Source organism: Nesoenas mayeri, assembly GCF_963082525.1.
Source record: "Nesoenas mayeri genome assembly, chromosome: 2".
Taxonomy (NCBI): Eukaryota; Metazoa; Chordata; class Aves; order Columbiformes; family Columbidae; genus Nesoenas; species Nesoenas mayeri.
In genome coordinates this window covers 154651772-154669998 of record NC_137543.1, presented here as the reverse complement: position 1 = coordinate 154669998, position 18227 = coordinate 154651772, and the positions used below count along the sequence as shown (strand labels likewise).

The following is an 18227-nucleotide window of genomic DNA, read 5'->3' as shown; positions in this document are numbered from 1 at the left end:
ATGGGACATTTAATTCCCTCTGACTGTGTAAATGACAGACAAGTTGTCATCTGCTGTGCTGGGCCAGGCAGAGCTGGCAGGATCCCATCCCTGTGTCAGGGGCCACCGTTCCCAGCAGCTTCATCACCTTGTCCCACACACTGCTGTGGAATCATAGAAGAGTTTGGGTTGGAAGGGACCTTCAAAGCTCATCCAGTCCAACCCCTGCCATGAGCAGGGACATCTTCACCCAGATCAGGTTGCTCAGAGCCCCGTCCAGCCTGGCCTGAGATGTCTCCAGAGATGGGGCATCCACCACCTCTCTGGGCAACCTGGGACAGGGCTTCACCACCCTTCGTGTAAAAAATTTCTTCCTGATCTCCAGCCTTAATCTGCCCTCCTTTAGTTTAAAACCATCACCCCTTGTCCTACTGCAACAGGCCCTGCTAAAAAGTCTGTCCCCATCTTTCTCATAGGCCCCTTTTAAGAACTGAAAGGCCACAATAAGGTCTCCTCAGAGCCTTCTTGTCTCCAGGCTGAACACCCCAACTCTCCCAGCCTGTTTTATTATCTGAGGTGGACACCTCATCTCCTCCTCCTCTCCCGGCTGCTCGCTGCCCTCAGATCAGATTGCTTATGTGGCCACTTTCACCTCTACTCTGAATCCCCCTATGTCTAGTTCTGTGTCTATCATGCCACAAGAGAAGTTACCACCAGAGGCCATAAACGTGGACACCGAAGAATCATAGAATGTCCTGAGTTGGAAGGGACTCACAAGGATCATCGAGTCCAACTCCTGTCCCTGCATATGACAACCCCACAGTTCACACTGTGTGTCTGAGGGGGTTGTCCAGTCTCTTCTTGAACACTGTCAGGTTTGGGGCTGTGACACCTCCCTGGGGAGCCTGTTCCAGTGTCCAGCACCCTCTGGGTGAAGAACCTTTTCCTGATGTCCAACCTAAACCTTCCCTGGCACATCTTCCTGCCATTCCCTCGGGTTCTGTCGTTGGTCACTGAAGAGAAGAGCTCGGTGCCTGCCCCTCCTCCTCCCCCTGTGAGGAAGCTGCAGCCGCCATGAGGTCTCCCCTCAGCCTCCTCCAGGCTGAACAAAACAAGAGACCTCAGCCATTCCTCATGCAGCACCATCCCTGGCCTGCTCAGAAAGAGACACCAGAGACCAGCAGGGCTGCAAGGGGCTTTACATGGGGGCTTGGGCAGGTGGAGGAGAGGCCATTGGTGCTGATGTCCCTCAGCTCCTGCGGCCTCATGAGACCCCAGTGAGAGCCCAGAGCCTGATGGGCATCAGGGCCTTGTGGCCACAGCCAGGGCTATGAAAACTGACTGTTCCAGTTCCTTCTGTAAGAAAATACATTTAATTAAATAAATATATATATTTATATTTTTTTTAAAAAAAAGAGCGGATGTCTGTGAATTTAGCATCTCTGCTAAGGCTTCCTCCTGCTCCCCGGCAACCGCCGGAGAGGCCGCTCGGCGCCCAGCAGGGGGCGCTGCCGCCCGCAATGGCGGCCGCCCGCCGGAAGAGGGAGGTTCGGCCCTTCCGCAAGATGGCGGCGCCCAGGAGCGGCGTGGCAGGGGGGAAGATGAAGCGGCCAGCGGCCGCCCGCGCTCGGCGCGGCGGGAAGCTGGCTCGGCTGCGGCAGTCGGTGCAAGACTTCGTGCAGGCAGCTGGCGACCAGCCGCAGCTGCGCCTGCTGAAGGACTCGGAGAGGCAGAACCGCAGGAGCCGCCGGGAAGCCAGGAAGGAGAAGCGCAGGCTCAAGCGGAGCCGCCGCCGCCGCCTCCAGCGCGGGGAGCCGGTGGAGGCCCCGGCCGCTCCGGCCAAGCCCGCTCCGGCCAAGCCGTCTGCTGCCAAGCCCGCTCCGGCCAGGCCGGCTCCGACCAAGCCGGCTCCTGCCCCCCGCCCCGGAGCCGCCACCTCGCCCGCCGCCGGGAAGAAGCGGCCGAAGCCGCCGGTCCCGGCGCCGACACCCCGCGCAGCTCCCGGCACCGGCTGGGCGCGGAAACGGGCCCTGCTGGAGGCCAACGAGGAGGAGGAGAAGGAGATCCGGCGGCTGGAGCGGCAGCTGGGGCTGGGCAAACGCCGCAAGAAGCGGGAGGGGAGCGCGGAGGAGGAGAAGCTGCCACAGAGCTTCCTGCGGGACGGGCTGGGCTACGTGCTGGGCGCCCTGGGCTCCGGGGGCGGGCTCAGCTGGCTGTGCGAGAGCAGCGACGAGGAGGAGACCCCGAAACCCCCGCAGAGCCAGCCTGGACCCCGGCAGAGCCAGCCTGGACCCCGGCAGAGCCAGCCTGGACCCCGGCAGAGCCAGCCCGGGCCGGCGGAGGACGAGGAGGAGCAGGAAGAGGACGAGGATGAGCAGGAGGAGGATGAGGATGAGCAGGACGATGCCTCAGACCCCTCCGAGGGGGGTGATGTGGAGGGACAGTGGGAGAGCAAGAGCTCGGCCCCCGAGGACAGCGGGGAGCCTGAGGCCAGCGAGCACCCGGGAGAGGAGGAGGATGAGGAGGAGGTGAGGTGTCCACCTCAGATAATACAAACAGGCTGGGAGAGTTGGGGTGTTCAGCCTGGAGAAGAGAAGGCTCTGGGGAGACCTTATTGTGGCCTTTCAGTTCTTAAAAGAGGCCTATGAGAAAGATGGGGACAGACTTTTTAGCAGAGGCTGTTGCGGTAGGACAAGGAGTGATGGTTTTAAACTAAATGAGAGGAGATTAAGGCTGGAGATCAGGAAGAAATTTTTTACACAGAGGGTGGTGAAGCCCTGTCCCAGGTTGCCCAGAGCGGTGGTGGATGCCCCATCCCTGGAGACATCCCAGGCCAAGCTGAATGGGGCTCTGAGCAACCTGATCTGGTGAAGATGTCCCTGCTCATGGCAGGGATGGCACTTGATGAGCTTCGGAGATCCCTTCCAACCCAAACTATTCTATGATTCTATGAAACCTGCTGCTTAAACTACATTCCACAACCTGAACCCAAATGGGTCATGTAGCCCACATGGCAGTAACTTAAACTGTTAGTCCATCTGCAGCTGATAAAACCAAGACCTAGGATGTCAGGTTTTTGTAGCAATAACTTAAAGAAAATCTCCTATAAAGGAAAGGGATTTTGCTGCCATCAGGGCAGTCGTAACTTGTTGTGTGCTTCTTTTCTGTATGAAGTTGTTCCTTTGGCATTAGTTATTAGATGGTAAAATACATGCTTAACTAAAAGTTTGGTGTATTTTAAGTAGAAATGTATATTTGTTTTCGAATCATTAGATACTAGTCTCATTTGGTATCTTATTTTGTTCTTTTCCTGGTAAGAGTCATAATGACAATGCTACGAAGTATGTTCCCCCTCATGTAAGAAAAGTTCAGGAGACACTAGATGACAAGAAAAGAGAGGAATTGAGAAGACTGAAGAAAATGGTGAATGGTCTCATTAATAGGTAATGTAATAAGGAAAGTCATTAATCTTTCCAGTTTGATGTGACAGTGCTCATCATTCAAAGAAAAGTGGCAATGATGTGACTTTTCTCTTCACAAACTGATTTTAAGTTGGCGATCATGTCTGCTATTCTTAATAATAATTATCTTTGTTGATAGAAATTCTTCAAAGCTGGTCGTTACACAAGTTGAAAAATCTAGAAAATAAATTTAAGTTTGGGCTGAATTCCACACAGCAGTTGCCTGCACATGCTGGGTATAATTCACTAAGTGTCACTTGGAGTATGCCTATAAAAAAACCTCATAGTATGAGTTATAACCCCCCAAAAAAGGCATTTTATTTTTTTAATTAAATAAAACTAAATTTCTTTAACACTACAACTGAGGAGGAGCTCATAGCTCTGTATTGCTCCTAGCTTAAAGTACTGAACAACAGAAAAAGTAATTAATACATTCACATATTTTTAATTTTATTTTAAAAATAGAAATCAGTTGTCATTTTCTTTTCACTTTGTTATTTGTAAAATGCAGACTACAGTCTGCAGTTTGTTCAGTTGTTGAGAATGTGATATATGCTAGCAAAGTGTGAGGTATTTTCATACTTAATTCCTCCAAGGACAGCGATGTGCCATAGTTAGAACTGCTACTAACAGAGTCTGTTTTCTTGTAATAAGTCTGTTCAGTGTGACAGTAAGCACATTGTCGGTGCTTTGTTAATACTGCTGCTAACCTGTAAAAACAGGTTCATATTTAAAAACAATACTAAACATATGTTGTATTTTTTTTAATTTAGTGAACACAGCAAAATATAGAAGGTCCCTTCCAGTCATCTTTTCCGTCTTTCTTCCTCAGCCAAGCTAGTTTCTCTAAATATAATAGGTTTCGCTTCAGGTAAATTGAAAATTATGGAACTGTGTAAAATAAGAAGAAGTGAACGCTGGATTTTGTTTCTCAATAGGCTGAGTGAACCGAATTTGGCCTCCATTAGTGGGCAGATGGAAGAGCTCTACATGTCCAACAGCAGGAAGGACATGAATGAAACTCTGACCGATATTCTCATGAATGCCTGTGTGACCGCAGTTGCCATGCCCGCAAGACTGATGATGGAGCATGTCCTTTTGGTCAGCGTTCTTCATCATAACGTAGGAATTGAGGTAATTCTTGTGATTGGGACTAATTTTGTTTAATAATGCCTATAGTAGACTGTTTTCCTTGATATTTTGTTTCAATTACATTTTAGTTTTTGATTGTGTGTTGCTAAAAAGCATCTCTAGTTGAATTTCATCAGTATTTGTAGCTAATTTGCAAGGTGTCTATAAGTGAAAGGGACCAAATCTGTTGCTTTGTCTGGTTAATTTATTTCCTTCATGAGTTACCTCTGATCACTTATAAAAGACATCATTGTTTTTATCAAAATCTTTCTGCATCCATAAAACTGATTTTTTTAAGCTCCAGGTTTCGTCTTTAATTACACTAATCCGTTTCTGCTGTCTTGGGTATATGAGAGTATTGTTCTTGAACAATGTGTATCCAGATAAGGAAAGTGTTGCTGTTACAGAAATCCTTTTACATCGTTGGAAAAAAGTCCTTTTTTAAAGCCAAATAATGCAAATTATCAGTGGAATTAATTAGGTATACCAATGACTCCAGAATATCAAAAACTTCAAAAAACATTGCAACATTTTTTGGCTTTCGTGTGTGTGTGTGTGTTTAAGCCTGATGAATTATTTGGATAAAATATCTCTTGCTTACTATTCAGAAGCAGCAGAAACTACTGATATCAACTGAGGTGTTTAAGCACTTTGTTCCCATCAAGTTCCATTTTCTTTCTGTGGCTCAATTCCAAAGTTATGTGGATGCAAGTTGTTCAGTTTGTCATACAGTGACCTGAATGCTGTCTCTGAAATCATATTCAATATCAGATGGATGCAATTACAGCAGCTTTCTCCACACAGCCTTACCATTGCACTTTTTTTTTGTTCCTCTTTGCTGTTTGAAAGGCAGTTCTGACTGCAAATATAATAATAGAATGCTTTTTTAAGAAGAGAAGCACAATCTTTTTAGAAGTTGAAGTTTTGCAAAATACTTAGTAATAGCATTTAGATATAGATAAACTAATAGATATTAGAAAAAGATGATATCCAGACTGTATTCTGTACCACTGACTCTGTTACACAGCATCTTTGAATCTGAGACTGTAGTATTTAAGTGTATTACAAAGCTCCATTATTCTTTCTGTAAAATAAAGGTAGAATATGCATTACGGGGATGTGTGATAGCACAGCTGCGTTTTAGATTAGTTTGAGCAGTGCAGAAGTCAGGATTCCAGTAGCTGTTTTTATACATTTGTGCAATTTGTTGGATGGTTAACATTTAATATCGTCAAGGCTTGTAATGCAAGTTCTGCTACTGGGACTTCTGGTTTTCCTAACAACAGTCAGCAAATGTTAGCACTGTAATAATGGAGGGATCTTGTTTAGCAGTACATTACCTACCTATATTTTGGCATACTTTTAAATTCCAGTCTTTAGCATCAGGTCTCTTTTCACAAATACAGAGATTCCACATGTGTCCATGGAAACTGTAAACAAATACATTCTGATGTGTGTATAGTGCAGGTTCATAACATTTGCTTGTCTTGCATGGACTTTAAAAGGCAACCGGGTGGCATATATGAGGTGTAAATAACATGTACTTCAAGAAAATGTCACACCACTTAGACGTTTGTGTTTGTAAATGTAGAACATCCATATTGCTTAGGAGAAGCAACAATAATAGTGTCAGTGCCCCAAAAATGAATGTTGTACAGATGTCTGTAAAATCTACTTACACTTAACTGCTGGATTTTTTTTTTCCCCTTAATGGAACTGTTGCCAGGTCGGCGCTCACTTTTTGGAAGCCGTGGTGAAGAAATTTGATGAACTCTGTAAAAGTGATGTTGAAGGGAAAGAATGTGAAAACCTTCTTGCCTTGATTGCTCATTTGTATAACTTCCATGTGGTTCATTCTCTGCTGATCTTTGATATTCTGAAGAAGCTTGTTAGCACGTTCACTGAGAAAGAGATTGAGTTGATTTTGTTCCTTCTGAAAAACGTGGGCTTTTCCTTAAGAAAAGATGATGCATTGGCTTTGAAGGAACTGATCACTGAAGCCCAGAAGAAAGCAAACACAGCAGACAAGAAACTGCAGGATCAGACTAGGGTATGTCTGTGTATTTTAAAGATTTTTCTGCTCTGACTAGATTTAATAACCATTTGGATACGTGTGTTAATTTACAAAAATGTGCTCTGCTATACTCTATTTAGATTCTACGTTACCATTAGTGTTCAGTCGTTGCATTCAGTTATTTGCATTTATCTTTCTCCATTAGTTCTTAGGACACAGACACCAAAATGCTTGTAATGGGTGAGACTAGGACTGGTTTGTGCCTTATGGAATGGATGGTGCTTCTGTTTCATGATACTTTGTATGCTTAAAAAAACGGTCACTGAGGCATGGTGTTTGCCAGATTAAGCTTTCAATTGAAGCTTGAACACAAATGAATATAACAGGAGTTAAAGTGAACATCCTTCTCTGTATTCATATAATCTAAATTTTGATATGCACTGCCAGCTGAGCTGCTTATTTTCACAGAACAATAATCTTAAAGTACACTCTCTACTTTATTAGGTGAACTTACAGCACATAATTCACAGAAATATCTCTTCTCCCAATAGGTTCGTTTTATGCTAGAGACGATGTTGGCGCTAAGGAATAATGACATGCGTAAGATTCCTGGTTATGATCCTGAACCAGTTGAAAAACTCCGCAAATTGCAAAGAGCACTGGTGAGAACTTTCTTGACATATGTACTAGAGCTGTTCTTCAGCCAGATGTAATTATTTGTATTGTATGCTGGCTTGATGGGCTATAGCGTTTTAAAATTCATTTAACAGTCTGAAGCTCTTGTGGATAAAAATAACTTATTGGATCGTTAAATATGATCTCCTGTGTCCAAGTTAAGTCAGCATTCAACCAGCCTTCTGCAGAACAGTTTGGGAAAGGGCATAATATTTACCCAAAGTCTTTGCCTCAGAGTCCTGTATTTGAAAAAGAGATTGTGGAGTGTTTAATAATTGTGCAGAAGAAATGAGTCAGTATGATGAGTTTTGTTTCTTTTCTTTAATAGATTTTTGCATGCTGGCACCTGCTTCAAACTTCACCAGAGTTATTTTGGAAGTCTAACGCTTCTGAAAACCTGAATGTTTTTTCTTCCTTGTTTTGGTTTGGTTTGTTTTTTGGTGGAGAGAGGGTGTTTTGTCTAGAACACCACAGTGTAAAATCTGTCACAGTAATTGTCTCTGTGGATTGAGAACTAATTCATTTTCACAAGACTTGAATCCGGTTCTGGAGCGCATGTGTCTCCAACTTGAAAATTAATACTACTTGTCTACAACACCTGTAGCATCTTAATTCTCAGAAATTTGTATGTGCAGGATGTGCACACCAGTGACAACAGGCCAGGCAAAAATAAGCTGGGTAGCCTAATTCTGTAGAGCTTCCTCTCTTAAGTTCTTGCAGTCCTCTTTGTACGCTTCTAGAGTCTTTAGTTGAAAATTCTTATTTTGTACAAAGAATTTCAACTTTTTGTTGTTTGAATTGTACAAAACTTAAGGCAGTTTGTCATCTTATTTTATTTAGTCACGAGTATTCAAAAGAAAATCATGACCAGATTGTAAGATGCTGCAACTGATTTTCAGTGTCAGCATCAAGTCTGAATTCTAATCACGTTTTATAAGTGGAAGATGGCTACTCTTTTATTTTTTAATTTTTAGAAAAGAGGATCAATTAAAGAGCTTCAAAATGTAGATTTAAGCAACTTCTTGTGTTTGAGGAATTAGAGCATATGGGGAACTTGTAAGTTCTTTTCAGGTTGCTGAGTGAACATGTGAAGACCTTTGTGGTGGTGAAGTTATTTGTTTACTTAAAATTACTTGTAAACAAATACTTTAATTAATGTGTTTGCTGTTTTCTTCGTTTGTTGGGTTTTGTTTTGTTTTGTTTTTGTTTTAAAGAAAAACAACAACAACAAAACTTCAACTAAAAGCTTTTGGATTCTTTGTATTTTGCCATTCAAGGTTCACAGCAGCAGTTCTGGTAAAGAAACTCAGCTCCGCGTGTCCCTGGAATCTCTCCTCAGCGCCGATCGGGTTGGTCGCTGGTGGATCGTAGGGTCGTCCTGGAGCGGAGCACCGATGATTAATGAGACAAACAGGAATACTCAGCAAAACCTGCAGATAGGAAAGGTAAATCCAAGCAGTGCTGGTTAGGAGTCTAAATATTTGTGATCTTTTGAATATTCTTCATACAAGTGAATAAGTTCGTTTCAGAGCCCACCAAAAAAACCCTTCATGGGCTTTTGTAAGACTAAGCCTTTGCAATGTGAGTTCTGCTCTTATATTTTTCAAAATGTTGTTCTAATGCACTTCATAAGAGCTATTACTACAAGTGTTCTGGTCTAGCTTGTTTTTTCTTATCCTGTGGAATTGCAAAAGTAATTTACGTCAGTGGAAGAAGAAACTTGATTTAAACATGGATTTGCTAGTATGAATTCTGACAGGTAGTTTTGTCTGTCTGTGGGTGACATATATCCAAGCTGATTCTAAAATGAGTATGATGAGATGGTCGTGGTGTCTTACGTTAGAGAAGCATGTGTTTAAAATGATTAATTGTATTTCCCTAGTTGAAAAAGTTCCTGATGATGTCTGTGCCACTGGACAAAAGCTCAGGACCTTTGGACTGATGCTTCACAATTCACTGGAGATCTTCATTAATGGTCTTATTAGAGGCTACACAGAAGCAGCTTTCTTAAAGCAAGAGTAAATAAAATAGTTTTTGTTTTTCAGGTGAGTGCAAAGATAATGGAGCTTGCTCGTAAGCAGAGGATGAACACCGATATCAGGAGAAGTATATTTTGTGTCTTGATGACAAGTGAAGACTTCATGGATGCCTTTGAAAAGCTTCTCAAGTAAGTACAGAGTAGCGCAGAAGACAGCCCAGAACTAAAAATAGCATTAGCTGAATTGGAAAAATATCACTGCTGGTCTGGGTCTAAGAGCATTTAATTGATAATACAATTAAAGATGAGTGTTGCTAGTGGTCCACATGGGGTAAAAAGGTAGGAGAGGGACCAAAGCCCTGCTATGAGGACTAGCAGGGGGCAGGCAGAACTGACTGGCGGTCAGAGGAAGGGAATGATCCCTGTTACTGTCACTCGTGTCTGTAACTGTGATTTACAGAGTCTTTTGGCTTCAGGAGCCTGTATCTTTTTGCACTGAAGGTGTCTGTCCCCGAGTAGCGGGTGGAAGTCTGTTGCAGGTTTGCGTCCTTACAGAGGCAGCCCAGAAGCCCCTTCATGACATCTCTTTGTCACTGGGTTTCTGTACTACTGCTGCTTCCTTCTTGCCACCTTGTTCAGCCATCTTGCAGGTCTCTGTCCATACTTGCGTGACCTGGTAGTGCTCTAGCACCTCCGCTTCCCTTTGGCAGGATTTATTAGCTTTGGATTTGGTCCAGGGTCACATTTCATGTCAAGACCAGTTTCCTTATCACTTGGCAAACAGCTCTTTAGAAGAAGATGTGATCGGGGAAAAGCTCAAACTAAGCTGTTCTTTGTGTTTGTCAGAATATTAATTGTAAATCTGTAGTAACTGGGAGGGGAGAGATCAGGTCTGAACTTTTCTATTGCAGCCTTGTAATTCAAGGGAATTGTCTTACCAGGATGGCATGCAATTATTTAATTTGCTAATCAAACCAAAACAGACTTTGTAATAAAGTCAACTAATATTTGATTAAATGCCACTTCTGCAAAACACAGCTTGAATTTAAGACTGTGATGGAGTCATTCCAATATCTTAATATGGCCTGTTCAATTAAAGGAAATTAGCTGCTGCTGCTGCAGTTCTTGCCAAGACCTGGTAGCTCAATTTGCAAATTGATCCTTGACTCTCATCCGTGCTATTTAAACCAGTGTACAAATCTGTGTACATACAGGCGTGGCAGAAAAGCTCTGTCTGCAGATTGCCCGGTGTGTTGATACTGATTTTTATACAGCAAACTCAAAGACAGAGGAATTCTCAAACCTGCCCACATCTGGCAGAGCATAATGGAAGGTACACAGAATTGTTGGTGAAGGAATTAACTGTAATGTGAACATGCGTTCCAGAGCGTGTGGGAATTCATACTTACATGTTTGGTGTCAGTCACACGAGAAAGAGCATGAGAAATATATGAAGAAATATTTTAACTGTGCTTGTTGATTCATCTGCTGCTAGATCTCTGGCAGGGCTGAGGTGTGGTTAAATGGTAATTTAAACCATTTTAAATCCAGGCTGCTATAGTTCTGCTTGTCTTCCTCCTCCTTACATCAAAAGAAAGTAATTAGTTTGAAGCCGGAACAGCTCCCTGAAGTGGCTCAGCTTGTGATTGCTGAAGTGTCAGTGTGAAGGGAGGGTTGGGAACATCGCTGGAGACAAAGAGAGTGAGATTTGATGTATTTCATCAGCTGAAAGGCTGCACCTCTTCAGAAAGCACAGATTTGCATGTGAGGGGGAATGAATGCTGCTAAGTTTGACGAAGAGGCAATTTTTAAAGCTATTTCGTAGAGATGAAGAATTTGAGAAACTTCACCTCTCACAAAAAAAATGGAAACTTGTAAATGTATTGAGCATCCTTTTGTAGTGTGACGTGTAATTCAGAGTAGTGAGTATGTGATGGTATTTTCTGAAACAATTTGTTGCTATTTTGGTTCTAAAGGCAATGATGGGCTTGGGCTTGAGCTGATGACAACTAACCTTAGAGCCAGGCTTCTGCTGGGGATAAATCATCTGTTCCAGAGACATTTATTGTGTGGTGGGGGGAAATTCTTAAAGTGATCAAGACATGCAAGTCCATGGGAATATTGTAACTCATGAATGATTTAATAGGTGAGGCAGTTGAATATTATTTATCTAAGATTACGAGGCTTATGAAATCTGTGTAAGGTTTATAGTGAAGCTCAGCAGTGAGAGACAATCCCAACTCTTTAATTTTAGTTGTTTAGGAATGCTAGCTCTACAATGAGAAAATACTGCTAGGTCGGCAAAGAAGTGAAGGGAACAACAAAGCTGAATATCCAAGTGCTGATATACTTGGTTACAACCATCTGGCAACATGAGTATTTCTTAAATAAGCAAGTCATGATAGAAGCGATCACAGAATGATCTTAAAGGTGTTTTCCAACCAAAATCCTCAAGTCGAATCGTTAACACAAGGAAAAGGAGAGTGTGTCAAATTAGTGACTGCAATGTAACAAGTCTATTAAATGCACGTTTGGTGGCTGAAAACCTCTGTATTTAAAAAAAAAGAAAAAACAAACCTTATTGCTCTGTAATAAAGTCAAATATAACTTGGCTGATGGGAGAGTGAGCAAATCGTATCACAGACACGGCACTTGTAGTGCTGGTCTCTATTGCAGAAGCAGACTTGGAAGTTTTCGCTGCTCATTAGCAATCAGCCTAGAAATCATACCAGATTTTTATATTGTAAAACCTTAAATTCTGGTGGTTTTTGGCCAGAAGACAGTATTAATATTTTCTCTGTTAATCTGGCATGTGTCTGTGATCAAATGCAATGGCAGATGTCCGGAGGTGTGTACAAATGAGAGATATTAGACTCAAGCAATGACAAACTGTACTCTACAGATGGTAGAGCAGCTTCCAGTGAAGTCCAACTTAGAAAATACACTTGAGTTATACTGAAGCCATAAGAAAGTGGAGCTTGAAGCAATGAGAAGAATTTTGTTTGACATTTTTTCAGGTTATAATACAAAGCATTTTTCATTTTAATTGGTTTTAATGCTGCCAAGCATTTGGCAGCCCTGGAAGTTCAATCATATTGTGCACAGAACAGGCACATTGCGAGTTAGTTATTGTTCCCCACCAAAGTGGTTCGGGCCTCTTTCAGAGAAGGCTGCTCAGTTCTTGGCCTTTATGCCAACATAAGTATTCGTTGATGCTGTTTTCTTTAGAGTTTTTTTGTGGTTTTTAAGGTGGTTTGAAATCACTGATTGCATCCTTTTAGGCTGCTATCAAACAATAATGAATTTCAAGTATTATGTAGCAATGAGTTGACCTAGAAATGAAAATATTCTTATCACCAAGTAGGAGAAACATCTTAAAGTATTTTCTTACACCTAGTAAGTACCACAGAAGTGAAGGACCCTGGACATGTTTCTCTAAATAGGCTGATACTGTTCCAAAGGCCGGTTTTCCTCCTATGACCATAGGTACAAGTGTGAGACAACCACAACAGGGTCCTATGGTTCTCATTTCACTATTTAACTTTTGCGTTGGTGCCCTGTGCAGCAGCGCTTGCTGCAGTGCTGGACTCCGTGATCCTTGTGGGTCCCTTCCAACTCAGGACATGCTATGATAGTACTGCTGCTGCTTTCTGGGGCACAAGAGCCCATGACGACAGAGCCATCTCCTCTGTTTTAATTCATGGAGAGCCGCAACCACAGAATGGGCAACCTCTCCTTCCCCAGGGGGTGATTCCACTTGTATCATTCCACTCCTGGCTGTTGAGGTTTGGCTTTGCAGCCACCCCTTTAACACTGATAACACTGCAGTGTTTCCATATTGCCGTACCAGGACCCAGTCTGAAGGGTTTGAGTCCATTCAGTGTTTTAAAGACTTTGTAAGAACCTTTTAACAAGTAAAATTTCATGTGGTGTTTGGGTTTGTGTTTTCCAAGTATTGCTCTCGGGCATTGACTGTAGCTCTTACTTTGTGGCAGTAATTTTTTCCTTACTAAATGATTGTCGTTCTCTTGCTAAATTTTAGGCTTGGACTGAAAGATCAGCAGGAGAGAGAAATTATTCATGTGATCCTTTACTGCTGCTTACAGGAGAAGACATATAACCCCTTCTATGCGTTTTTGGCTAACAAGTTTTGTGAATGTGAAAGACGATTTCAGGTGAAGAAAAATCTGTTTCTACTTTATTTTAGTGCCGTTGTTGTGGTTAGAGAGTTATTAAATACCTGAGAATGGATGCGTGCCTGGTAAGATCTTGATCCCGAGGAAGAATTCTGCTGATACAGCTTATGCATTCAGTAAGGCGTCCTCATGGTCAGGTATGAACAGGAAATAAAACAACTGCTGCAGAAGGTTTGCTTTTCTCCGTTTTACATATTTTAAAAGAACTGAAGAGTCTAGTCAAGCATCTGTGTTAATTAACAGAGGGCTCATAAGGAACAGAAGGTTGGAAGGTTTTATGTTGTTACTCATTTAAACAGTCACTTGATTTGTAGTACTTTTTTTTCCTTTGACACTTAGGTGACATTTCAGTTCAGTATTTGGGACAAAATCAGAGATTTAGAAAACCTGTCAGCTACCGCCATCTCCAACTTGGTCTCACTCTTAGCTCACTTAATAAGGACAAAATCGTTGCCACTTTCTGTCCTCAAGGTTGGTCTGTTTTCTTTTCAAAATACTTCTGTGTTTTCTTTGGATTTGCTGCTTCTATGAAAGATGTATTTTCTCTGTTAGCTTACTGGTACTTTAGTTGTTCGTGGTCATAAGCCAAGACAAAACTTGTTCTAAAATTACCAAATTAATCCAGTTGATTATGGTGATGCTGTCATTGGGGAAAAGGGAACGTGTGGTGAGCCATGCGTATAGAAACTCTAAAGTTCTATATCTAGAGCACTTGTAAGATTATTTTCTTCAGAATATCCAGAGTTGGAACTGAGGCCCCCTCATTAACAGGCTTTGTTAGTGGCTTCGTGCTATGCTTTTTAGCTGATGTTGATATTTTTTTGTTAGATCAGGAAGAAATCTACTGAGCATTTGCATTTCAGAATGGGGAGTCCATAGAATATTATTAGAAGAATAATTGAAATATGTTAAATAGGCAGTTATGTGCTGTGTCCTAGATACTTCTGAAATATTTATCTAGTTGAGAAATTATATCTAGTATTCTGGTGCTGTTAGAAAGGTTATTTCTTAAAAACTTCTCTGCCTTCCGTATTGTCTCTTGGAGGCAGCGTTCTCAGCTAATTCTTCTGTGCCAAGCTTAAGACTCGGTATATATGGGAAGCCAGTTGGTGTGCTAAAAGTTGTTTAGAAAAGAATTCGGCTGTTTGAAATTTGAATTGATCTAGTTCTCCGTCTTTCTCTACTAGGTAATTGAATTCAGCGAACTAGATAAACCCAAAGTCCGTTTCTTGCGCCAAGTATTAAGTATGCTATTAATCAAAGCAGATGACGAAGAAATTAGTGACATTTTTGTGAGGTAAGTGATCAGAGGGATCTCCGGGGAACCCTTGGTGAGTAGTAATTAAGAAGATAAGAGGTTTGCTCATTTTGTTTGGAATTATACAGTGCCTTTTCCAAAGATCAGCGATCCATCCTTTAAAAAGGAAGCTCACCAGGGTGAGTGGGGGGCAAGTGTATCAGTTGTGTGTTAGCACAGGCTCTGATATAGACAAAACTGTGAGAAGTGTTACACAAAACAAGGCTTTTGGATATTCCACATATCATTTTGGTCACAGGATTTTTATAAGCGGAGCTCTGTGATTACCTGCTTTCCTTCTTGTTTTACCGTCTGTGTGCAGTGGGAATTCACTCTCCCAACAATCTTTGCTAGTAGGTGTCATTAGCGTAAGAAAGAAGAATAAAGAAATACTATTGAGGTTTTGGGGATTATTTTAGGGTTGGTTTGTTTGTTTGTTTGTTTTTTAAATCAACATTGTCAGGAAAATCTCATTTTCATGTATGAGACAGGATAGGCTGGGAAATCTCTAACTTTGGAGATGATTAGGACTTGAATGGGAAAGACTCAGAGCAGTCTGGCCACACTTACATATTAGTCCAGCTCTAAAGAGGAGATCGGACACGGTGACCTACCAACATCCTTTCTGACTTAATACAACAAAATCATGGAATAATTTAAATTTGCAAAGTCACAAGGAAGCTCAGACATGGTGTTTGCCTCATTTTTTGCTGTAATTGTTTACATAAAGCAAGCCTAAGGCTCCAATATTCCATTTTATTGTTGAGGACCAATTATGTGTTGAGTGTGTTTGGGCTGTTTGCCAAACCAATGTTGACTTGCTGGTAATTTGAAAACCTCTTCAGAAAGTCTTTTATAGGGTAGATTTTTTTTTTTCTACATCTCTATTTGAAAAAATATTAAAAAGAAAAAAGAAAATTCAGAAACAGCAGATAACTAAATACTATTTTTGATCTGTATCTTTACAGGGTATCTGACAACCCCAAACTGGGAGTGCTACGGGAAGGCTTGAAACTCTTCCTGACCCACTTCTTACTGAAAAACGCACAAGCCCAAAAAAGTGCTGAAGAATTTAGCTTATTAAAAGAAAGAGTTGAACTGGCAACCAAGGCTTTGCAAGCAAAAGAGTCCAAATTGAAACTATAGTCCTGTTTTTTGAATAAAACATATGGAAAACCTAGGTCTGCATGAAGATGCAAAGCTTCGTTAGTCTTTCACACCCAAATAATTGAGAATGAGGAGAGCGATGTTATTCCAAAGGAGCTATTTTTTGATGTAAACAGTTACTTTGCTCCACACACTCTTTACAGGTTTGACTGAAGGCGATTCAAGGCTTTCCTGTAGAAAGGGAAAATATTTTGGGTAAGTCCCTTTTTAGCACAGGTGTTTGTGTTGATGGTTCGTATCCAGGGAGGAGAATGAATTTCTGTTCTGTCATACTCCCAGTCAACCCTAGTATTCTGTATTGCACAATCTAACCTTTCATTTAAAATAATTGTAGACTACCGACCGCTGGATATTAAAGAAACGGCATTAAGGCTTTTATATGTATTAATACTTGCCTGAAGAAACAGGCCACTAGATGGCACAAGTACTGGTGAGTCAGTTTGGGAAGAAATGAACTTTTTTCTTAAAGTGTTGAAGTTGTCCACTAATTCTATGAATTGTTTACCTGACTGTGGGTCAGGAAAAGATCTTCAGTTGGGTTCAAAGTTGTAGCAAAGACCTGAAGATCTGATTTTTCCCAATTATATTGGGTTCGAAATCGCAGCATAGTTATATTGCTCTTTGAGCGTGTTTTTCTCAGCTTTAAAATTGAAGTTCTCTAACACTTGTACTAATCAGATTTTTCTAGGCATAATAAACAATAGCAGTGTCAGTCTCAATAAGAGAATACTTTTCTTAAGAATTAGCTTCCATTTTCCATTCAGATGTTTAAAAAAAAATGTACATTTATTTCCATGATGCTCAGTGCTGAGTGGTTTGTTTCTTTTGTCACCTTACCACTACACATTAAACTGTGATATTTCTAAAGGCTTTGCTATTTGCATTCACTTTACTCCAGACGGCTTCCCAGGAGGAGACTGACCTTAAATTGGAGGGGAAAACACTCTCTGGTCTACAGTAGGTGCTGTATATGCGTTATCTACCTGTGCAGGAGCTGCCAGCCCTGTATCTGTGACCAGACTTGCCCTCTGGTGCTCCCTAAGCCACTCAATTATCATGTCTCCTAATTGCATGTGATACCAATTGATCTGTTCTGCTGCTTTGCATCTGTCCCTGGTGGGAAAATTTGCTCCCAGGAGGCATCCTTAGAAAATTTTCAGTTCTGCAACAAGAGAGAGAGAGACAAGATGATGATGATTATTATTATCATTATATCAAAGAGTTCAATGTAGAATACTGTGCTTGTTCGGTTGTACTTGAAGTGTTTTCAGGAACAGGAGTGCTTCCCCCACAGCCAACAAGCTGGTTTTTTCTCCTTCCGTCTGTTGGAGAGGGCAAGTTGTAGGAAACAAGGTGTCCCAGGAGCAGAGAGATCCAGTTGCCAAATCCCAGGTGATGCTGGCACGGTAACGACTAACACAGAAGAGATTACTACTAAAAGAACAAAGCGAGATGCTTTCTTCAGCCCGTTTCATACCAGCAACAGGTTCTAAGTATACAAATCTAATTATTTCCCTTCTGCTGCATCTTACGTGCAACAGGCAGAAGATGAATTAAAAAATAGTAAAAATATTTCTAAAATTCATAATGATTAACAGAAGTGTGGGCGGCAGAAGAATTGACACTGATTTGTGATGGACACAAAAATCACAGCTTCGGAGAGTGCATGTAAACAGCTCTCTTGCAGCCAGCTATGGCAAACCTTGTATTTTAGTTCTGAAGGCTGGACTCAGGAGAAAATCTGTGCAAGCCCCTAGAACTGGCTGCTATAGAATGCATGGGACCTCAGTGGGTAAAAATTGCTCCCCCTAGACTGCAGCAGCCACCTAATCAATTACCTTTTTTTGCAGGAGTTTAGGTAGACCCAGCATTTCAACGGCTTAGTAACACATAAATGGAAACACATTGCTCTAGCTGGGAGGCTGAGGCGACTTTCCTCTTTGAGATAAATCTTGCAACATCTTCCTTAAATTAAATGTGACAGGCTGCCAGTTCCTTCTCTGAACGCTTTCCTTGGCGATCAGAATTGACCACCCTTTACTGCCGGGGGAAAGGTTGCCTCGTGTTTTATAGGTCTGAGTCTATTCTCCGGCTGCAGCTGCCTGAGGCAGCATGCTGCAGGTGTTGCCATGCAATTAGAGGGGATGGTTTTGACCTTACAGTCTAAAATTACAGGTGCTATTTTTTTTTAAAAATAGAGACTTGCATTAGTTATTCATTATCCCCATCAGCTAGTATGCTCTGTGCGAACTTAGAGTTATTAGAGCCATTGCTTTGTTGCTGAAGAAAACGCATTTTACCTGCTTGCAGCTCTTAGTTTTGTCACATT

At 41.8% G+C, this 18227-nt stretch overlaps 1 protein-coding gene across 1 annotated transcript; it reads left to right on the top strand.

The window, feature by feature from the left end:
- Positions 1 to 1544: 1544 nt before the first annotated feature.
- On the top strand, positions 1545 to 16061 carry NOM1 (nucleolar protein with MIF4G domain 1; the record flags this gene model as incomplete). Its single annotated transcript, XM_080340511.1, has 11 exons — positions 1545 to 2507; positions 3298 to 3422; positions 4379 to 4574; positions 6298 to 6621; positions 7137 to 7247; positions 8538 to 8705; positions 9306 to 9427; positions 13281 to 13413; positions 13774 to 13905; positions 14622 to 14731; positions 15700 to 16061. 11 exons carry the CDS (start codon positions 1545 to 1547, stop codon positions 15875 to 15877), a joined length of 2562 nt encoding a protein of 853 aa, XP_080196637.1. The 3' UTR covers positions 15878 to 16061.
- Between the last annotated feature and the right edge of the window lie 2166 nt (positions 16062 to 18227).